Below are 17,541 nucleotides of genomic sequence, written 5' to 3'. Positions count from 1 at the left end.
TTTTGCATCATACTCTTCTGCATGACAAAGACGGTCATTTTGGCTGTTTTTTTAATTTAAATTTAAATTGCTGTGAGTGTGTTTAAGATACGAAGCTGTGCTTTCCTGACTTTTCCTAAATATATGTACTAATTACTCTGACAAAGAAAGAATCGCGTAGCTGCAAACATTAGCGAGATAAAATACTGCCATACCTATTCCGACCAGGCACGGTCAAATTGACCGATACATATTATAACAATTAAATGTTGCTGTATTATTTGTGTTTATCAGTCGGGGCTTGCAGCCGTATTGAAGTTTGATTATATCAGTGTGCATTCCTCAAGTGAGCTGTCTGTTGACATTTCTATTGTTTCAATGATCCTCTGAGGCTGTCTGTCTGCACTGGTTACTATAACTCACATGTTTTTTCTAAGAAATTCATTGTTACCCCAATACACATTGAACATGGATAACTGAAGAAGCAGGACAGAAAAAGAGTGTTTGGAATTACTGCAAATTTTACCAAACAAGATTCTGATGCAGCAAAGACAGACAATGCAGTAAGTGCACTGAATATTTTGACAAGCACAGTATCTGTGTGATTTGTGCCAGCACTTTGTAAACAATTGTAACTGAAGCCCATTCTGTTCAAATGTTTATTTATTCATGTCATTTCGATGATAGTATGTCTGTATATAAACATATAGCTTCGGTTGTACTTTGTTATGTAAGCAATATAAACCCATTCATTTTTTAAAAAAAGTGATACTTGTTTACATCGTTTCTGTTGTATAGTTTTGTATATATATGATATACTTTTCTTTAGGATACATGTTATGTAATATGTCTGTATATAAACACATTTCTGTTCAAATGTCAGTTTATTTACAATACTTTGGTTGTGTAGATGCTTTATATGACGTTTCTGAATAAAACTACGACTAATATTCAATTGTTTGTCCTTGCATTATAATATTTACGTTGTTTTTAATACACAGGTCAAATTGACCGGTCATTGTTGTTCTAGGTATGCCTATAAGCACGGTCATTCTAGTGTTAATGAAGTCTGCAGCTGTAGAATGTTAGTATGATTCAACATGGCCTCATATTTTAAGCTATTATAAACTATTGTCCACAAAATTAATTGGGTGTGTTTTTTATCAAAAGATCCCAGAATATTCTCCCTGAAAGCTAATGAATTGTTATAATTGTATAACAGCATAGTCCTCATGATATTTTTCACATCACGTTGTGAAAAACAGCAACCACTGACACCTGACACAGTTTAAAAAAAAAAAAAGTACGCACATGCACTCACACATATATACAAACACCCACTCAACCTACACAGGGTGCTAAATAAACACTGTGGTTTTTGCTCCTAAAGAAAGAAGCAACACTAAAAATTATGCAAGACTGATGAACAATAGGTCCTGTGAATAAACAATTGTCTCAAGTAATTTAGGGAGCCTTTGAGTTCATTAAGTTCTACTGAAATACAGAGAAGTAAAACATGGAGGTTTGCAAAGTAGGTTTCAACAAAGCTATTGCTGTTTTGGGGGAATGCTTTGTCCTAACAATCTATTTTGCTCCCACTTTTATGAAGGCAAACACAAATATTTAAATTAACCCATCAGACATTTAGAAATGTCAAGTTTATATAGAAACACATAGATAACAAGAAAACAGACTGTGTGCAGCAAGTGCTCTTGCACATAATTAGATGCTGTCAAATAAGTACAATAGGGTTTGTTAAATAAGGGAAAGGGTACTTTAACTATTGATCTTTAACTTTTTCATCAAATGAATGCAATGAACTTCATGTATAGATGCATTTTCATAATGAGTGACTTTTAAATTCTACTAGCCCCACCTTCTTCATCTTACTTCTTCGGGGCCAGCAGAATGGAAAGGTTAACACATCATGTGATTTCTGTGGAATTAGGAAGTTCTCAAAAAGAGCTTGCATTTAGGATTCTAAAGGCACAGCTAATATGCCAGGTGGACTGTGATACATAGGAATATATATATATATTTTAAAAATATATATATTTCAGCAAACAGAATTCAGAGTTACTCAGATTGATTGTTGGCATAATAAAATTGTAAATACATACTTACCAATAAAATCATGTCTATATATGTCATGTCAATATATCTGGTAACTAAAAGGGTGTTAGGAGCTTTATTAACATTCCATTTTGAGTGGGTAGTAGATACTAACAAATACATATTTTCAAATATATATTCAAATGCTGCAACAATTTTGATAGACACACAACCTACATTTTTGTTACAGCCCTTTAAATAAACTTTGAGTTTCCACATATGCTTTATAACTGCTTTATTACTGGTTATTACCTGAAACACAAATCCCATTTAATCAAGCACATCAAGCAAAGTTTCATATGCACCACCTAAACTGATAATAGTGATAATTTTCAGTAGGTATAAACATTTCCTGATTGTTCTACAGTTTTCCGAGGCATCTGTTTTTAGGAAAACAACAGTAAATGTGTAACACAAATACGATTGTCTGGGGGATATGCTTATACAACAAGGGACCAGGGCTAAGGGAACTGCCAATAGTATATCCAATGGGTTTGCGTGTGTAGGACGAAGGATCAACACTAAAATGTGCTCATCTTAGTTGTGTGCAAAACATGCAGCTGCACAGCTCCCTAGAGATGCAGGAGGCAAAATAAAGGTTACATTAGTTAGCTGTGATGCTGTTAACTGCTTTGATACAGGCATTATGTATACAGCGCAACATGAAGCTGAATAATAATAATAAAAAAACTGATTCTCCGTATTGAGTAAATTCTCTCTTTATTATTCTATATGTCTATCTATATAAGTTACATATATATCAGTTGGATGTCATTTGATCTTTTGTTGTGTCACTTTCACATCAAAAATTATTCTTCTATTTTAATTGGACACTTTTGCCTTTTGTAAACCAATGGATAGATGAAGCACAAACCAGAAGATGCATTTTAATAAATTGCTTTATTTGTATTGAACAGCTGAAACTGACAAAACATTTGGTGTAGGTCTGTTTAAGTTATTTTCTTTATTTCTATGGGGTAAGGTGTATATAAACTCAAACCTATACAGTAAAAAAAAAAAACCATATTTTACTGGGGTGTAAACACAGTAGCATTTAAATATAGTATTTAATTTCTGTTTATTTTAGTTTTAACAATATTTAGTTGGAAAAAATACAGATTCATATACAGAACCATAACAATTTATTAGAAATAATTCAACCGAAGTTAAATGACCAAGCTTTTGCTCTGTTCGTATCTTTAATTAATACAAATAAATAAATAAATAATAACGTCTTCAAAATCTTTTGACTTACTGTTATAAATATCCGGCTGCATTTGTTAAGACGAGATGTTGATACCAGTAACTGACTATTGCATTCTATGCCCTGCAGCACCACCTTGTGGTCAATTAAAGGTGCAATAGCAACACGGGCCAGTTTCACTCATCATTAAACCAGAATCATTAAGCAGCAGCCTTAAGAACAAATTCCATAGATTTTATAATTTAAAAACTCAAGCATAGTTACTGAGGACTGGATTCAAGTTTATGATGTTACCCACCTAACTTCATTATAGTAATAACAAACCAACAAACCCATATGACAAATAAATAAAATGTATGTTCTTACTGTATATTTCAGATAAATATACAATACAATATATACAATATATACAAAATGCAATATATTACATATATACTGGGGAAATAAATCACATTTAACACATATTGTATGATCTATTTATATTTATTATATATTTGAAATATATCAAATGTAAAAAAATATATATACATGAATAAATCAACAAATAAATGAATGTATTAATACTTGAGTCAAAATGCATTATTATTTGTTTATTTAGCAGACGCCTTCCAAGGCGACTTACAGAGACTAGGGTGTGTGAACTATGCATCAGCTGCAGAGTCACTTACAATTACGTCTCACCCGAAAGACGGAGCACAAGGAGGTTAAGTGACTTGCTCAGGGTCACACAATGAGTCAGTGGCTGAGGTGGGATTTGAACCGGGGACCTTCTGGTTACAAGCCCTTTTCTTTAACCACTGGACCACACAGTGTGGAGTAGTGGTTAGGGCTCTGGACTCTTGACCGGAGGGTTGTGGGTTCAATCCCCAGTGGGGGACACTGCTGTTGTACCCTTGAGCAAGGTACTTTACCTAGATTGCTCCAGTAAAAACCCAACTGTATAAATGGGTAATTGTATGTAAAAATAATGTGATATCTGTATAATGTGAAATAATGTATAATGTGATATCTTGTAACAATTGTAAGTCGCCCTGGATAAGGGCGTCTGCTAAGAAATAAATAATAATAATAATAATAATATACCACTGGACCACACAGCCTCCTATATTATTTATAGTGAAGATGCTTTTGTAGACAGCTTTCAATACACCACATAAAATATTAATAGTAAAACTAGAAAGAATTGATTTCCACGGGTTTTGCTGCTATTGGTGGTTCATTTTTTTTATTTTGTAGAGTGTGAGGCTGTACTTTATAATATACATATATGTAAATGTTATAACCATTTAATATTCTAATGAGATGTAACTACTCTTCAGCAATTGTCTACTTACTGCCTCCGTCATCCTACTAATTGCATTTTATTTTTTTTAATGTTTCCTGATGAATATTCTTGGTTTGTTCCTTTAGGCACTTCCCAATCAAAAGATTTGCACCTGCACTTTCAAATATGGTGCCCCCTGAGATTTGTAAAATTGACTCCTGGCTAGCTCTAAAAAGGCAATTAAAACCCATCTGTTCACTACTTGGTGTTCCAAATCATTTTGTTTTGTTGTTGTTTCTGTGATATCTTATGGTCTAAATTGGTGTTGTTGGCTATGTTAAGTAATAACTGTACAGTATTTAATTGAATATAACAAGTCACACTGTGCTTCGCAATGTGCAGTAGTTGGGAAAGTTTGATGTATATGTGAATTAACGTCAGTTAAAGACAAAACTTGAAGCTGTGGCAATCTGGCCTAAGATTGGCTGCAGACGTGCAGAGCTACTGTTTTTCTTCACAGCAGCTGTATGCAGGAAATGACTAATCAATATTAGCTTCCCCAGACTGCTGCAGGTATGAAAAGGAAAATCAATACAAACATTGAAGGAATTTTACAGCACTGATTTATATCTGTGCTGTTTTCTTACAAGGATAACCTCTCTCCTGGGCTGGGCCATACAGCTTTACTCTATAATTAAACCGTATTTTATATGCACACTACACCTCTTCATTTAAACCCCAAAGAATAGGACTTATCTAAACATATTCCACACATATCTAGTTTTGTTGAGACCAAATATGTGAATTAAGCATGCCATGGCAGAATGCTTGTCTTCCAATACATTACACCATTTTAGTTGCAACCATTGTGTGTTATTCAGGGGCAGGTTCAGAGGATTTGCCTTAATTAACCAAGCAATATATCAATTAACCCTCCTATTTAACACTAGAAGCCCAGCGGCAGTTATTTTTGGCTTTAAAATTTAATTTTCTCCACTCATGTAACACATATGGGGCTGCGCGTTCATGTACCTTTCTGTCCGTATGTATTAAATATTCTCACAAAGCATGAAACGCGGGAGTGCAGAAATAAAGGAGATATATTACATTATACCTAAAAGCCCCGGGAGCAGTCACATTGACGGCCACACAGAAAACAATTGTATTTTAATTATACAGAACGGTATTCTACTTTATTATTTTTATTTACCAGTCCGCAATGTGTTTAGATGTAATTAGATTAGTCTCTACTCTCTGCCTGAGTGAATGACTGACAGTGTATTGTTTTTCAATCAGCCTTTTTAAAGGCTGGCGCCTGCTGCCAGGTGCGCTTTATTGGTCCGTCAATTAGTATCGGGACTAGTTAAAATAAATACCAGAGACTGTGGAGTTTTACAACGTAACAAAATATGGAGTTGATGTTTTGGATCAGATGGCACGGAAGTATTCTGTGAAACCTGGCTCCTGACGGTGGCCTGTTCAGGTGTTTTACAATGTATTGGACCTAGCAGCCATCAACTCCTGAGTACTTTACAAAGAATGCACAGAGAATAATTTACCAAGGAGAGAATATATTTTACAATTAGCACAGGAACTTCGCAAGAAGCATTTGGAACAGAGGGAGACTGCCAAGCGTGTACAGCTGAAGCTGGCAACCCCACTGAGACTGCCACAAGAGACGCCAATGCCAGGTTGGCATTGACTGCGTTGGTTCTGTCTACATTAATTGTGGCAGCATGTATTCACGACACCTTCTTGTTCTGGCTTGAAGTGATAGCCTGTGCAATTTTGGTAGTGGGTTGTTTTTCAGGGTTGGTAATTAAAAGCTCAGTTTCTACTGTCTAATGCTTGTTTACCTCCACCTCTGAGTGGGCTCCAATGATGACATGCGTGGTGGTGCGAGCATTGAATCATGGGCTAGCACGATTGAATCATGGGATTGTTTGTCCTATCCTGCTTGCTGTGTGTTTTTCGGTGTACTTTTGTTCAATCCCGAGCCTACCAGCTCGGCCCCGCTGACCCGTTCAGGCTCCAGAATTACTGGAAACGCATTCAGTCTTACTAAAATATTTAATTACAGCCGTGCCCCTTACACTCACAACTATGCTTGTTCTGTCTACATTAATTAGTTCTGACTACATTAATTATGGAGCGGCAATGCTTGTCACCCACACCTCTGAGTGGGCTCCAGTAGTGGCACCTGTAGTGTTATGTGCAAATCAAGCTCACTGTCGCAAGTCGAGCAGTTGCCGGTTTCAGTTGCCACATATTTTAAATATGATGGGGGGGACTTCACTTGATATTTATTTGGCCCAACACAATATTGCTAGTATGTCTGGAGTGGGGGCCATCTCTCCACCTGGACCACCAGAGGTTTCCTCCCAAGATGAGATTAGTCATTAATTTAAAATAAATAAATACTCTTCCAGTATTGCTTACTTACTAACTTATGTTTCTTTACTAACCTTATTTTTAATTTCTTTCTTTATTTTTTTGCAGGGAGCCTTAGGCCCAGCTAGGAAGGTTCTCTGAGAGCCAGAGTGGACCCCCAGCCAAATCTTAACAATCTCTGTATCATTCCAGGTTCCCCCTGGGGGGGGCAGCATACTCCCCAGCCTTTGGAGGTCTCTCCTCCGCGAGGACGGTATCTCTCTGAGTCTTGGGGCAACTCTGTGCTTTTCTCAAATCTCCCTTTTCTATCTCTTGTTTCCACTTCCGGACATGCTCCCTGAGCCAGGGGGAAACCCTGTATCCTTTACTAACAACTTGCTTTCCTCTATACCAGTGTTCCTCTCTGGACCCTTATCATGTTAATTTCCTGCTCTCTTTTAGAATTCCTGTCTCCCCACGTGGCTCTGTCTCGGATGACTGACCTTGCCAATCTCCTGAAGCGCAGGTGTTCCTTGTTAGTTCGGGCAACTTTTCTGAAATGTATTTTTGAAGCTGGCACCCTGGGATTGAAGCTGACACCCTGGGATCCTTCAAGAAGCTGCTTGATGAGATTCTGGGATCAATAAGCTACTAACAACCAAACAAACAAGATGGCCTGAATGGCCTCCTCTCATTTGTAACCTTTCTTATGTTCTTACGTATCTATCTTTCTCTTCATTTTTCCCCTTGGGAGAATGTATTATTATTTGTTTATTTAGCAGATGCCTTTATCCAAGGCGACTTACAGAGACTAGGGTGTGTGAACTATGCATCAGCTGCAGAGTCGCTTACAATTACGTCTCACCCGAAAGACGGAGCACAAGGAGGTTAAGTGACTTGCTCAGGGTCACACAATGAGTCAGTGGCTGAGGTGGGATTTGAGCCGGGGACCTCCTGGTTACAAGTGGGATTTGAACTGGGGACCTCCTGGTTACAAGCCCTTTTCTTTAACCACTGGACCACACAGCCTTGGAGACCCATCAGTTCAGTCGTAGGGCGGCTCTCCGCAAGACAAGGGGAAAGCATGTTATCTCTCGTAAGTCACAAGCACATAGTTCTGTAAAGCTACGTCTTAGTTGGTGCTTATCTTGGCGAGAGCCAAGTTCATATCAGCATGAAGTTTTAACATCTACTCTCGTGTAATAAGTCCCAGGGCTTATTCCTCGCAGCCCTTGCTCCTGTTCCATGAATAATCATTTCATGAAACCGTGACATATATAAATATGATGTGTTATTTATTTACTGGTATACAATTTAGCACTGACTTTTCATACAGATCATTTTATACAGCAAAAAGTAAACCTTCTCATCTGCAATACAAACCCAAGCAATTAGAAAGTAAAACAACAGTATAGCATGTAAACAAGATTGGGAAAGACTTTTCTTGAGAAGACTGTAGTAGGAAATCACTTTGGTAAGCTGTGCCTCTCAAAAGGTCCTTTTTTTCTTATTTCATAAACTCCAATTCCAAATTGCATTGGAGACCTCTCACACAAATCTCAAAAAGCTGACCCTTCTTAATTCAGCCTTCATTTTCTACCCACCTCACTTGTTGTGCATGGTTCTCTGTATTAGAAAAAAGCATTAACCATTCTTAAAGAGACAGCACATATTAACAATAAAGAGTATAATAAAGCAAGCAGTGGCTTTTATTGTGTGTTAGCCATTTGGTTATCAAAGTCACCAATAACCAAGTTAGTTTCTTTGATTACATGATGATAAATGAAATATCTAAATTATGTTCATATAGTTTTTGTTATAATTATATCTCAATCCTAAAATTCTAGGTGATGCAAAACTTTTGGCCATAGCTGTACATACAACAAACAAAAGCACACATGTGGACTGGAAATATAAAATTGAGGTCAACAGAATTACACTGACATGTTGTTGAAAGCTGTAACAGTGAAGCAGTAATGTATTTTAAAATCAATCAATATTTATTTTATATAGCGCCTTTCATAGTGGACCACCATCACAAAGCGCTTTACAAGATAGTGAGGAACAATGCATAATACATTAAATACAGTGAAATACAGGACATGGTACATTAAATACAAACAGTAAAAAAACAATGCAAATACATTAAATACAGGCGTAATACATTAAATACAAGGCTAGCATGTGAAATCTAAACATTGTGGATGTGTGTGTCATACATAAATGATACAGTGTACTGGTATTATCAACTATTCAGCCTTTATATGCAAATGACTGCAATTTAAAAAAAAATGATCCAGATTGGTATTTTATTTACATAATATTATAATACACTTTATAATCCAGGGTTCATAATGGAACGTGAAACAAGCAATGTGATTGGTCGAGCAGGGTTCCATCTGTCCATATATTGGATGTGTATGGACAGTTGGAGCCTTCTCACATATTTCAAAATCACTGCGCTGCCTCACAGAATTTAAACTAAGGGCCGGACCAAATCAAAGTTAGCATTTAATGAACAAGGATGCGAAAGCATTTGCTGTAATAAAACACAAGAAAAATTCCAAGCGAAATCTCATGAAACCAAAACAAGCCCTTTCCGCCCTTCAAAAAGAAGCTATCGCTTGTTGACTACAAACAGTTGAGAAGGGGGAGTGGTTTGCTATCGCCCGACCAAATCTACTCAATTCCAGCTCTAAATCACATCACAAGACTTTCACAGAACCAGATTTTATAATCAACTTCGAAGTTGTTGAAACTATCACGTATTAAGCAAAAAAAAAAAAAAAATAACACTAAACATCCTGATATTTGCAAACAAAAAAAAAGTACATACTTCAAGCCGCTCCACTGACCTCATATATCGAACACTTGCACACATAAAGAAAATGCGATATGGAAACCAGCAATATTATCACATAAACACTCTTTTGCAAGAGCGATCAGGTTTGATTTGGTCCAGCCCTAAGTATCGGTAGCCATCTTGCTTACACTCACTTACAGATGTACAGCTGTAACTATGAAACTGAGTGACCAATTACCTGCAACAAATCCCAAAATAGTAACTGGATATGCCGATTTGGACGAAGATCAATTAAATGAACTGGAATATAGCAAAACAGAAAAAATATTTTAAAAAAACCCGACGAATCGCTGTCTTTATGCTTACCTACCCTGACTTTGTCACTTCAAATAATTTAGCAGTTTGTAAACGCTAAAGAAAAACACAAAAAGTCACTTGTGCACATTATCCACCCCTCTCTGACACATACCTTGAACAAATGACTGAATTCCGAGACGTCATTGAATTTATTTTTATTCCTCCCATCTGTTCTGCTCAAACAGTGTGTCTGCACTGACAGGAGGAAAAAAATAATTCAGTGCCTTCTCAGCTCTGCCCCCTGGTGTATTTTTTCAATGGGAATGTGCACAATATCAAAATATGATTTACTTTCTTTTACATGTTTTAATTTAATTAATTTGCTCAGCTTAATTTAGTGTGTATACAGAGTTATACATGGGACTACTTTATTTGGCGTAATGCTATTTAATAAAAAAAACTAATAATTTTTTGCCCTAAACACGATTTATGCTTTTTTTTACATCAAATCCACTGTTTTTCTTGGATTATAAATGCAATAAGGCCCTTTAGGGCGTCCGTATACATTGAATATACAGACTTCTCGGGGGTTGAAGGCCTGTCCTCCCAACGCCCCGAGGTGTCTGTATATTCGACGTATATGGACGCCTTAAAGGGTCTTATTGCATACATATACAAAGAGGAAATGTTCAAGTGAACACTAAACCAAACCAAACCAAAGTATTGCCACTTCTAAAAGAGAGAGGGAGGGGGATAGCTACAAATTGTAGCCATTTGGTCAAATACTGAGTTTAATAGAATAACTGTACCATGTACAGTAAAACTTTAATTTCTTCAGAATACATTTCTTTGGAATATTATTAGCACATTTGTTTTGTGCATCAGAGCGAGTTGCCACGTGAGCTCTGTGTACCGGTTCTCTTCTCCACCAGTTTAGTTCATGTCATGATCACACGTATTTTTTGATCACCGATGAAAACTCTACAATAAAGAAAATTAGGCAATTATCAGGACAGGGTATGAGTTCTTTAAACATATTTTGAAATGATTTGAAGAGTCATCATTCTCTAAAGTAATAGTTGTGCATTTTAACTGGATGGACACGCTTGCACATATTTTATTGAAAATATAATCGAAACACTCCCAAAACAATGAACTGAACACCTCTGTTAGCGCTATTCAGGAAAATACCTATGATTATGTTTAGAGGGAAGTGGATTTGTAGTCTACTGTATGTTTAAGTTGGGAATTATTTTAACATGGGGACTTTCTGTAAATAGCTAGACCCGGGGTGGCCAAAGTTGGTTCTTCAGCTTCTGGTCTTTGTTCCAACCCTGTGCTAAATGGTTTAATTGAACTAATTAAATCTCTAGCCATACCCTGAAGTAGTTTATTATATCATTTTACCTGTTGAACCTGGAATGGAATGGCCCTCCAGGACTGTGATTGGACACACCTGTGCTATACTTTATAAAACAAATCAATTCTAGAAACGCAGATAGATATCATTGATATTTTAAATAGTAAACTCATTGCTACAGTGAGCTGTTGTGAAACAAATTTCAAAGCACTTACCTGAGAAGCAGGCCCACAATCAAAGAGCCAGATATTGGCCCTACCCAGTAGACCCAGTGATAGTCCCAGTAGTTAGCAATCAAAGCCGATCCTAATGCTCTGGCTGGATTCATACACCCACCAGATACAGATCCTCTGAAAGCACACACACAAATAACCCCCAAACATTATTACATATGTTTGACCTTTTTAAAGTATTTCGTACATTGAGTACAAATGGCAAACAAACCCTACATCTTATTCAACAGAAACAAAACAAAACAAAATTAAAACAACATTGGTGTAGCACCAGAGCAGCAGTCGTGTAGATATGGGCGTCCCCATATATACTGCACCCACATGTGGTAGACTTGATGTATTAGTATTTGAATGAGATCCAGTCCAACGTGGGTGGAGAGATTCAGCACCAACAATCCCAGCATTTTAAATCAGCCAATACGTATAGTAAATATAAAAGGCAGTTGAAACTTACCCAGCAAGAATACCCACAGTAACCGACAGACCTATGCACAGTGGGGCTAATGGGGTGGTGCTCTTCTTGTTTATTGTGCCCATGCAGACCGTCATCACCAAATATGCGGTCATGACCACCTCTGCCACAATGGCACTGCCAACCTGCTCATCTCGTTCAATAGACTTAAATGCTGCTCCTGTTGCGTTGAAAAACTTCACATCTGATGTTATGGCCTGTTAAAAAAGCAAAAAATAAATTAAAAAAACATGAAGGCATATCTGGTTGTGGCATTATTGTTGCACATTGCTTGCGCTTCTGAGCCACTCTTTGCACTTAAAATAATAATGGCAATAGGAGGCTGAACTCTTCTTACTCTTTCAAGTTTGTTCTGGATTTCAGGGATGCCTCATACTTATGTATAGCTGATTATCAGCACACTGGCTTTGGTCTTGATGAGAAGGGTTTTCACCTACCTTTGCTAAGGCAGCGCCAACCATTCCTCCACAAAATTGAGCTGCCCAGTAAGGAATTAACAGAAAGATGTTTAGCCCACCAATCAGCGCTGCACCCAGGGACACTGCAGGGTTCATGTGACCACCACTAGAAAATAAATCTTAGAATCACTTGATTTTTAAAGATATATTTACTGGGGAACTTCAGGAACTCAGATTGGAATATCTGTGATTGCACTTTTCTGTTGCACCAGAGGAAAATCTCCAACTGGTGAAATTTACCCAGAAAGGTTTCTCTCATAAAGAGTATTGCCTCTAGATGTTATTTATAAATTGAAATCCATTTAGGAGTTCATGTACTTTATCTACCACAATCTTCTCATACCTATGTGGTACATCATCTTCTAATGTAGCCATCGAATACTAATTAAATAAAAACAATCTGGACAATAGTATAATTATATGACATTTGGCCTTATTTAGAAAAAAAGCACAAAGACACATTTTCATAGAAGAATAACACCATTGTAAAACAGACCAGGGAGAGGAAAAGATACCTGCCTTATTCTGACAAAGAACCTACTATGAACCGATTAAAACAATTTGGGATAAGACAGTGGGTTAGGGAGTTAGCTGTTTTTAAATGGTAAAACAGAGACTGACATGTGTGCCGCATCAAACACAATGAAGCATGAGGTTAATATAGATACCTTACTCTGGCAAAGATTGCTACTGCTATTCCCAATGCCAGCCCATGTGCTAGAGCAGGTTGAAGATGCCCAGTCCCCTCTGTATTCTCAATCACTGATGCACATCCATTGAAGATGAAGAAGGCAGTACCCAGGAACTCTGCTATACAGGGCAACACGTACTTCTCGTACACATCAGAACAGCTGCCATTCGCCGGCTTCTCCAGCGCTGGCTCACTTACTGACAAGTTAGACATGGTGAACAGAACCGTTGACAGACTCTCTGGTCTACAAGAAAAATGCTGAAGACAAAAAAAAAAAAAAAAGCTAAAAAATACAACACTCCTTATAGATAAATGTTGATAAATGTAAGTTTGATATCAGCAACTTACTCTTAAAAAATAATGTTCAGTACTATTAATTAGGTATAATCGTATGCCGGGGGTAAGTAAACAGTGTTTTGGATTGCAGTTCATGGTATTACAATGGTATTTTGTTAGTAACACTTTAGATCTGTTAAATCTGGTTATAAACACACTATAAAGATTGTATTAAGCAGAGGTTATAGCAGGGGTGGAAAGTTACGAACTAGAAATACTTTGTTACACTTAAGTATTTGTTTTCGGGATCTGTACTTTACTTAAATACTTTGTTTTTGGGATACTTGTACTTTTTACTCCACTACATTTCCCAGAAGCATCTCGTTACTCGTTCTGTCAGCACACTGACTCGTGCGCTGGAAAGGATTCTAATTGGGTAAAGCAGAGCCGCATGCGCAGTGTCTGCTTGCTTTGATGATGACATAGTATATTGATGCCCAACTATAGACCGTTTTGATTTTTAAAATAATCAGTCGGAGGATGCATTAGTAGTTTGTTGCTTGTACATAAATACAGTGTATGAATGTAGTACATATACTTACCATTTCACTTGATCATTTCAAACAAGTGGCAAAACCAACAGTTAAATCATTAAACAACAACAACAAAAACAAAAACAGCAGATATGTTGTTTTGTTTCTGTTTATGGCAGCATTCAATCAAAAATACTGGGAAACACGGAAGTGTGTTTTCAATTAAGGGCACAGTTTGTAGTAGGGATGGGAAGCCTCCTCCTTCATCTTCAAATTTAATTGGATAGTGTAATAGGAAAAGAGCTCATAAAGCAGCACTGTATTTTTAATCAAATCTTTTTAACACAACAGGTGAATATTCAGTATGAAACTCACCAAGAACTGAAACACTTACAAAAAGAGAAGTTCAATATCAGGGTTTAAGAGGCTGAGAGCTGCCGGTTTTAAAATGCTGTTTTATAGTAACGGTGATCAGGGAAAACATTTGATACATGGAAGAGCTCACTAAAGCAATCATGAACTCACCTCAATGGAACCTCTTTCTTCTTGGGGAAGTGGCAGGCTGGATTTCCGTCTTCTCCACAAAGACATCACCTGTAGATTATCTACTTTGTAAACTACATTTACATCAAATTACAAAGTATGTTTTTGCTAAAATTTTGCGTTTTGTAAACACTATCATGAACATAGATGGTGTTGAAATAGAAGGGTACAAAACTGTTTCACAAACTGTGGATTTATTTAGAGGACAAGTCTCATGTGGGTTCTGAAAGGTTCTACCCCTTAACATGAATATGATTTACCCTTTAATATAATTTACATGAATAACTATGTAATTACCTATGCATTCATGCATTATTTCTAAATAAATTATTATTGAGTTAATGATACATCCCCCTTATTCATATTTCACAGTCCATATTTTTGTTGTTATCAGTAGAACATAAAATGCATTTCTTTGGTTTCAGATTATGAGATATTTTTGGGGAAATTAAGTATTCTATATTGAATAATAAACAAATAATAAACAGACATAAGTATGAAAGTAAGTAAATGAATGAATTAATTTATACATATATAACGTATTGCTTACCGTTTCCTTTGAACCGTTGGAATCTCTTATAGACATTTAACTGTTGTTGGCTCCAGTATCTGATGCATTAAATAAATATACAACATTAACATTCTAGATCACTTTAGCCTTGCATCATATCTTATATTGAGCCTTTCTAGTTTTATTAGATAAACCTGAATTATATATATAATATAGTACAGCATTATTTTGTAGAACATTCTTCAATAAAACAAAAAAAACATGTAAATCTAAATGACCTGCACAGTTACTTGAATGAAAAGATTTAAGGAGCTTACCGGCATAAAGACACATTGTTGCAGCAACTGTAGTTTTATTTAGTCTTTCAACAACTGGTGACTGCCTTTTATACCCTCAGTCTATCACATCTGATTGTTACAGGAATGCATAAATAAAACTACCAGTGTTGTCACGCACCATTATAGCCATCAATACCTTTTTACCGCCAGGGGCAAATTTACATCCTGTTTTGGGTCAGTACGCTTTTGTAGTACACAGGACAATTATTTTTTAATGTGCAATCAGTTAAACACATGAAACAAATGTTTCATTATAATCTTACTTTACAGTATGTTGCTCTGTTGCTGTTGGGAAATGATACTTTGGTAAAGTTAAAACATGTTTTGTAAATTGGTTTCTTAGTTCTTGTTTTACAGTTTGTGTATGTATAGTACAATGGCTGTAAATTCATATCAATGTCAATAGATTTTATTTCAAGAGTATACTTTCTAGATATACTTTGTAATGCGTGCAGTTCTACAAACAACAATAAATGCCCACATATTCATAAGTAGAACATCTTAGGAATAATAATTTATATGAATCTGTGGCCATTGTTAATGTATAATGTATAATGTATAAGTTCAAAATAACATTAAAGATTAAATCAAGAACACTGTGTTTAATGTGCTTCCTAAAAACTTCCAGTCTTGATGAAGGGCAAGTCAAAGTAGGCTATTTGTTCCAAGTAACTGGAGCTTGAAAGTAAAATTATTTTTTACTAAATTGTGGTGCAGAGTTGTTGGTACAAAGGGAAGGCATGTAAAGCCCGCCGCACACAGCCCGACTCAAGCCGTCCCGACTCATCTCATCTCAACTGGCTGTACAGAGTTTGGATGAATCGTATCAGTGTGTGTGCACTTAAAACCAAGATTATGCAGATTTTAGTCAGGATGTCTTCAGATTTGAAGATTGAACATGTTGAATCTTTTTCAGACGCAGTTTTGTTCAGATGTGATCAGTCTGTCTGTGTGCGGCGGTTGCCGACCAAGACTGACTGAGACTGATTAGTCATGAGGGTGTCAACCAATGGTGAAGCAGGTTTAAGTGATGTAGCTTGTCTTGTAACTTGCCATACAAGATGGCGGAATATTGACAGCTTTAGATCCACAGGTAAAAATACATTAGTCTTGAATTGCTCCGAGTGTCCCGAATTAAAAATAATACCAGATATGTGCACATTTGAATAGTTTTTTTTAGGCGTTTACTAATCAAAGGTAAATTATCAATTTACCTTTTTATTATCAATCTACTGGCAGCGTATATTTTATTACTGTGCAAAACAGAAGTAACCGGTGCATAGATCTCCGATACAGTTCACAAATCACAAGCCCCTAGATCCACACGCTGAGAAAAAAACGCCAAAGTCAAATAAAAAAATCAACAGTTTGGATTTTATATACCACAGGCTAAAGTCTAGTAGACAAACTATACAAAAAGTCAAACAATGCCTGAAACGTTTGCACGGTGTAAATGGTCAATTAATTAATAGGCTAAGCGCTTCTTTTGGTTGCCTCGCGGCGCTGTTTCCACCGTCTAATCAGCATACGATGCCATGCTTAATATGAGGGTCGCTATGTTGGGCTAAGTTAATACAAAAATGTGTACAGGGCAGTATTAATTAAATCTGCATACACAGAAATCACTAGGATCTAGTTGTGGTCAGTAATTCAGTCTTAGCAGTGTGCGACATACAGTCGTAAAAAACTGTACTGTAACGTCAAACCAAAACTGAGCAAAACTGATCGCAAAATCTGTGCATACTCAGATGAGATGAGTCGGGACGGCTTGAGTCGGGCTGTGTGCAGCGGGCTTAAGGAGTGAGTGTAGTCCTAGGTTTTTTTAAATGAGGAATACCTTTTTGTCATGTTTAACTTTGTTTGTGAATAGGCGTCTATATTTCATATAATACATACACAGAGCCAAACCAGTACATGTTTTACTAGAACATCAACCAAGATTAGCATAAAATTGTAAAAAAAAAAAAAAAAAAAAAAACTGCATTTCACACTGTATACAGATTTGGCCCCCTTTCCTATGCATAATCACCCTCCTTTCTGCCAGTTATACTTCACAGTTTAGACAGCCTGTTTTTGTAGGCATTATATTGAAGGCTT

At 36.5% G+C, this 17,541-nt stretch overlaps 1 protein-coding gene across 1 annotated transcript; it reads right to left on the bottom strand.

The window, feature by feature from the left end:
• Nucleotides 1–10,882: 10,882 nt before the first annotated feature.
• Nucleotides 10,883–14,643, bottom strand: LOC117973007 (aquaporin-8-like). Its single transcript, XM_034923801.2, has 6 exons — nucleotides 14,578–14,643; nucleotides 13,221–13,501; nucleotides 12,532–12,658; nucleotides 12,077–12,291; nucleotides 11,605–11,739; nucleotides 10,883–11,010 (listed from the first exon to the last, which is right to left on the bottom strand). The coding sequence occupies exons 1-6, from the start codon at nucleotides 14,641–14,643 to the stop codon at nucleotides 10,968–10,970; spliced, it is 867 nt and encodes a 288-aa protein (XP_034779692.2). The 3' UTR covers nucleotides 10,883–10,967.
• Between the last annotated feature and the right edge of the window lie 2,898 nt (nucleotides 14,644–17,541).

The sequence above is a fragment of the Acipenser ruthenus genome, chromosome 9 (assembly GCF_902713425.1).
Source record: "Acipenser ruthenus chromosome 9, fAciRut3.2 maternal haplotype, whole genome shotgun sequence".
Taxonomy (NCBI): domain Eukaryota; kingdom Metazoa; phylum Chordata; class Actinopteri; order Acipenseriformes; family Acipenseridae; genus Acipenser; species Acipenser ruthenus.
This window is presented reverse-complemented; position numbering and strand designations above follow the sequence as displayed.

What these genes read in the sequence shown, in the direction of transcription:
- LOC117973007 (XM_034923801.2), bottom strand. Translation starts at nt 14,643, where the DNA reads ATGTCTTTGTGGAGAAGACGGAAATCCAGCCTGCCACTTCCCCAAGAA. An exon ending in GCAATCTTTGCCAGAGTAAG is followed by an intron (nt 12,659 to 13,220) that starts GTATCTATATTA and finishes TTTATTTTCTAG; the next exon opens with TGGTGGTCACATGAACCCTG. An exon ending in ATTGTGGGCCTGCTTCTCAG is followed by an intron (nt 11,011 to 11,604) that starts GTAAGTGCTTTG and finishes TCTTTATTGTAG; the next exon opens with AGTTTTCATCGGTGATCAAA.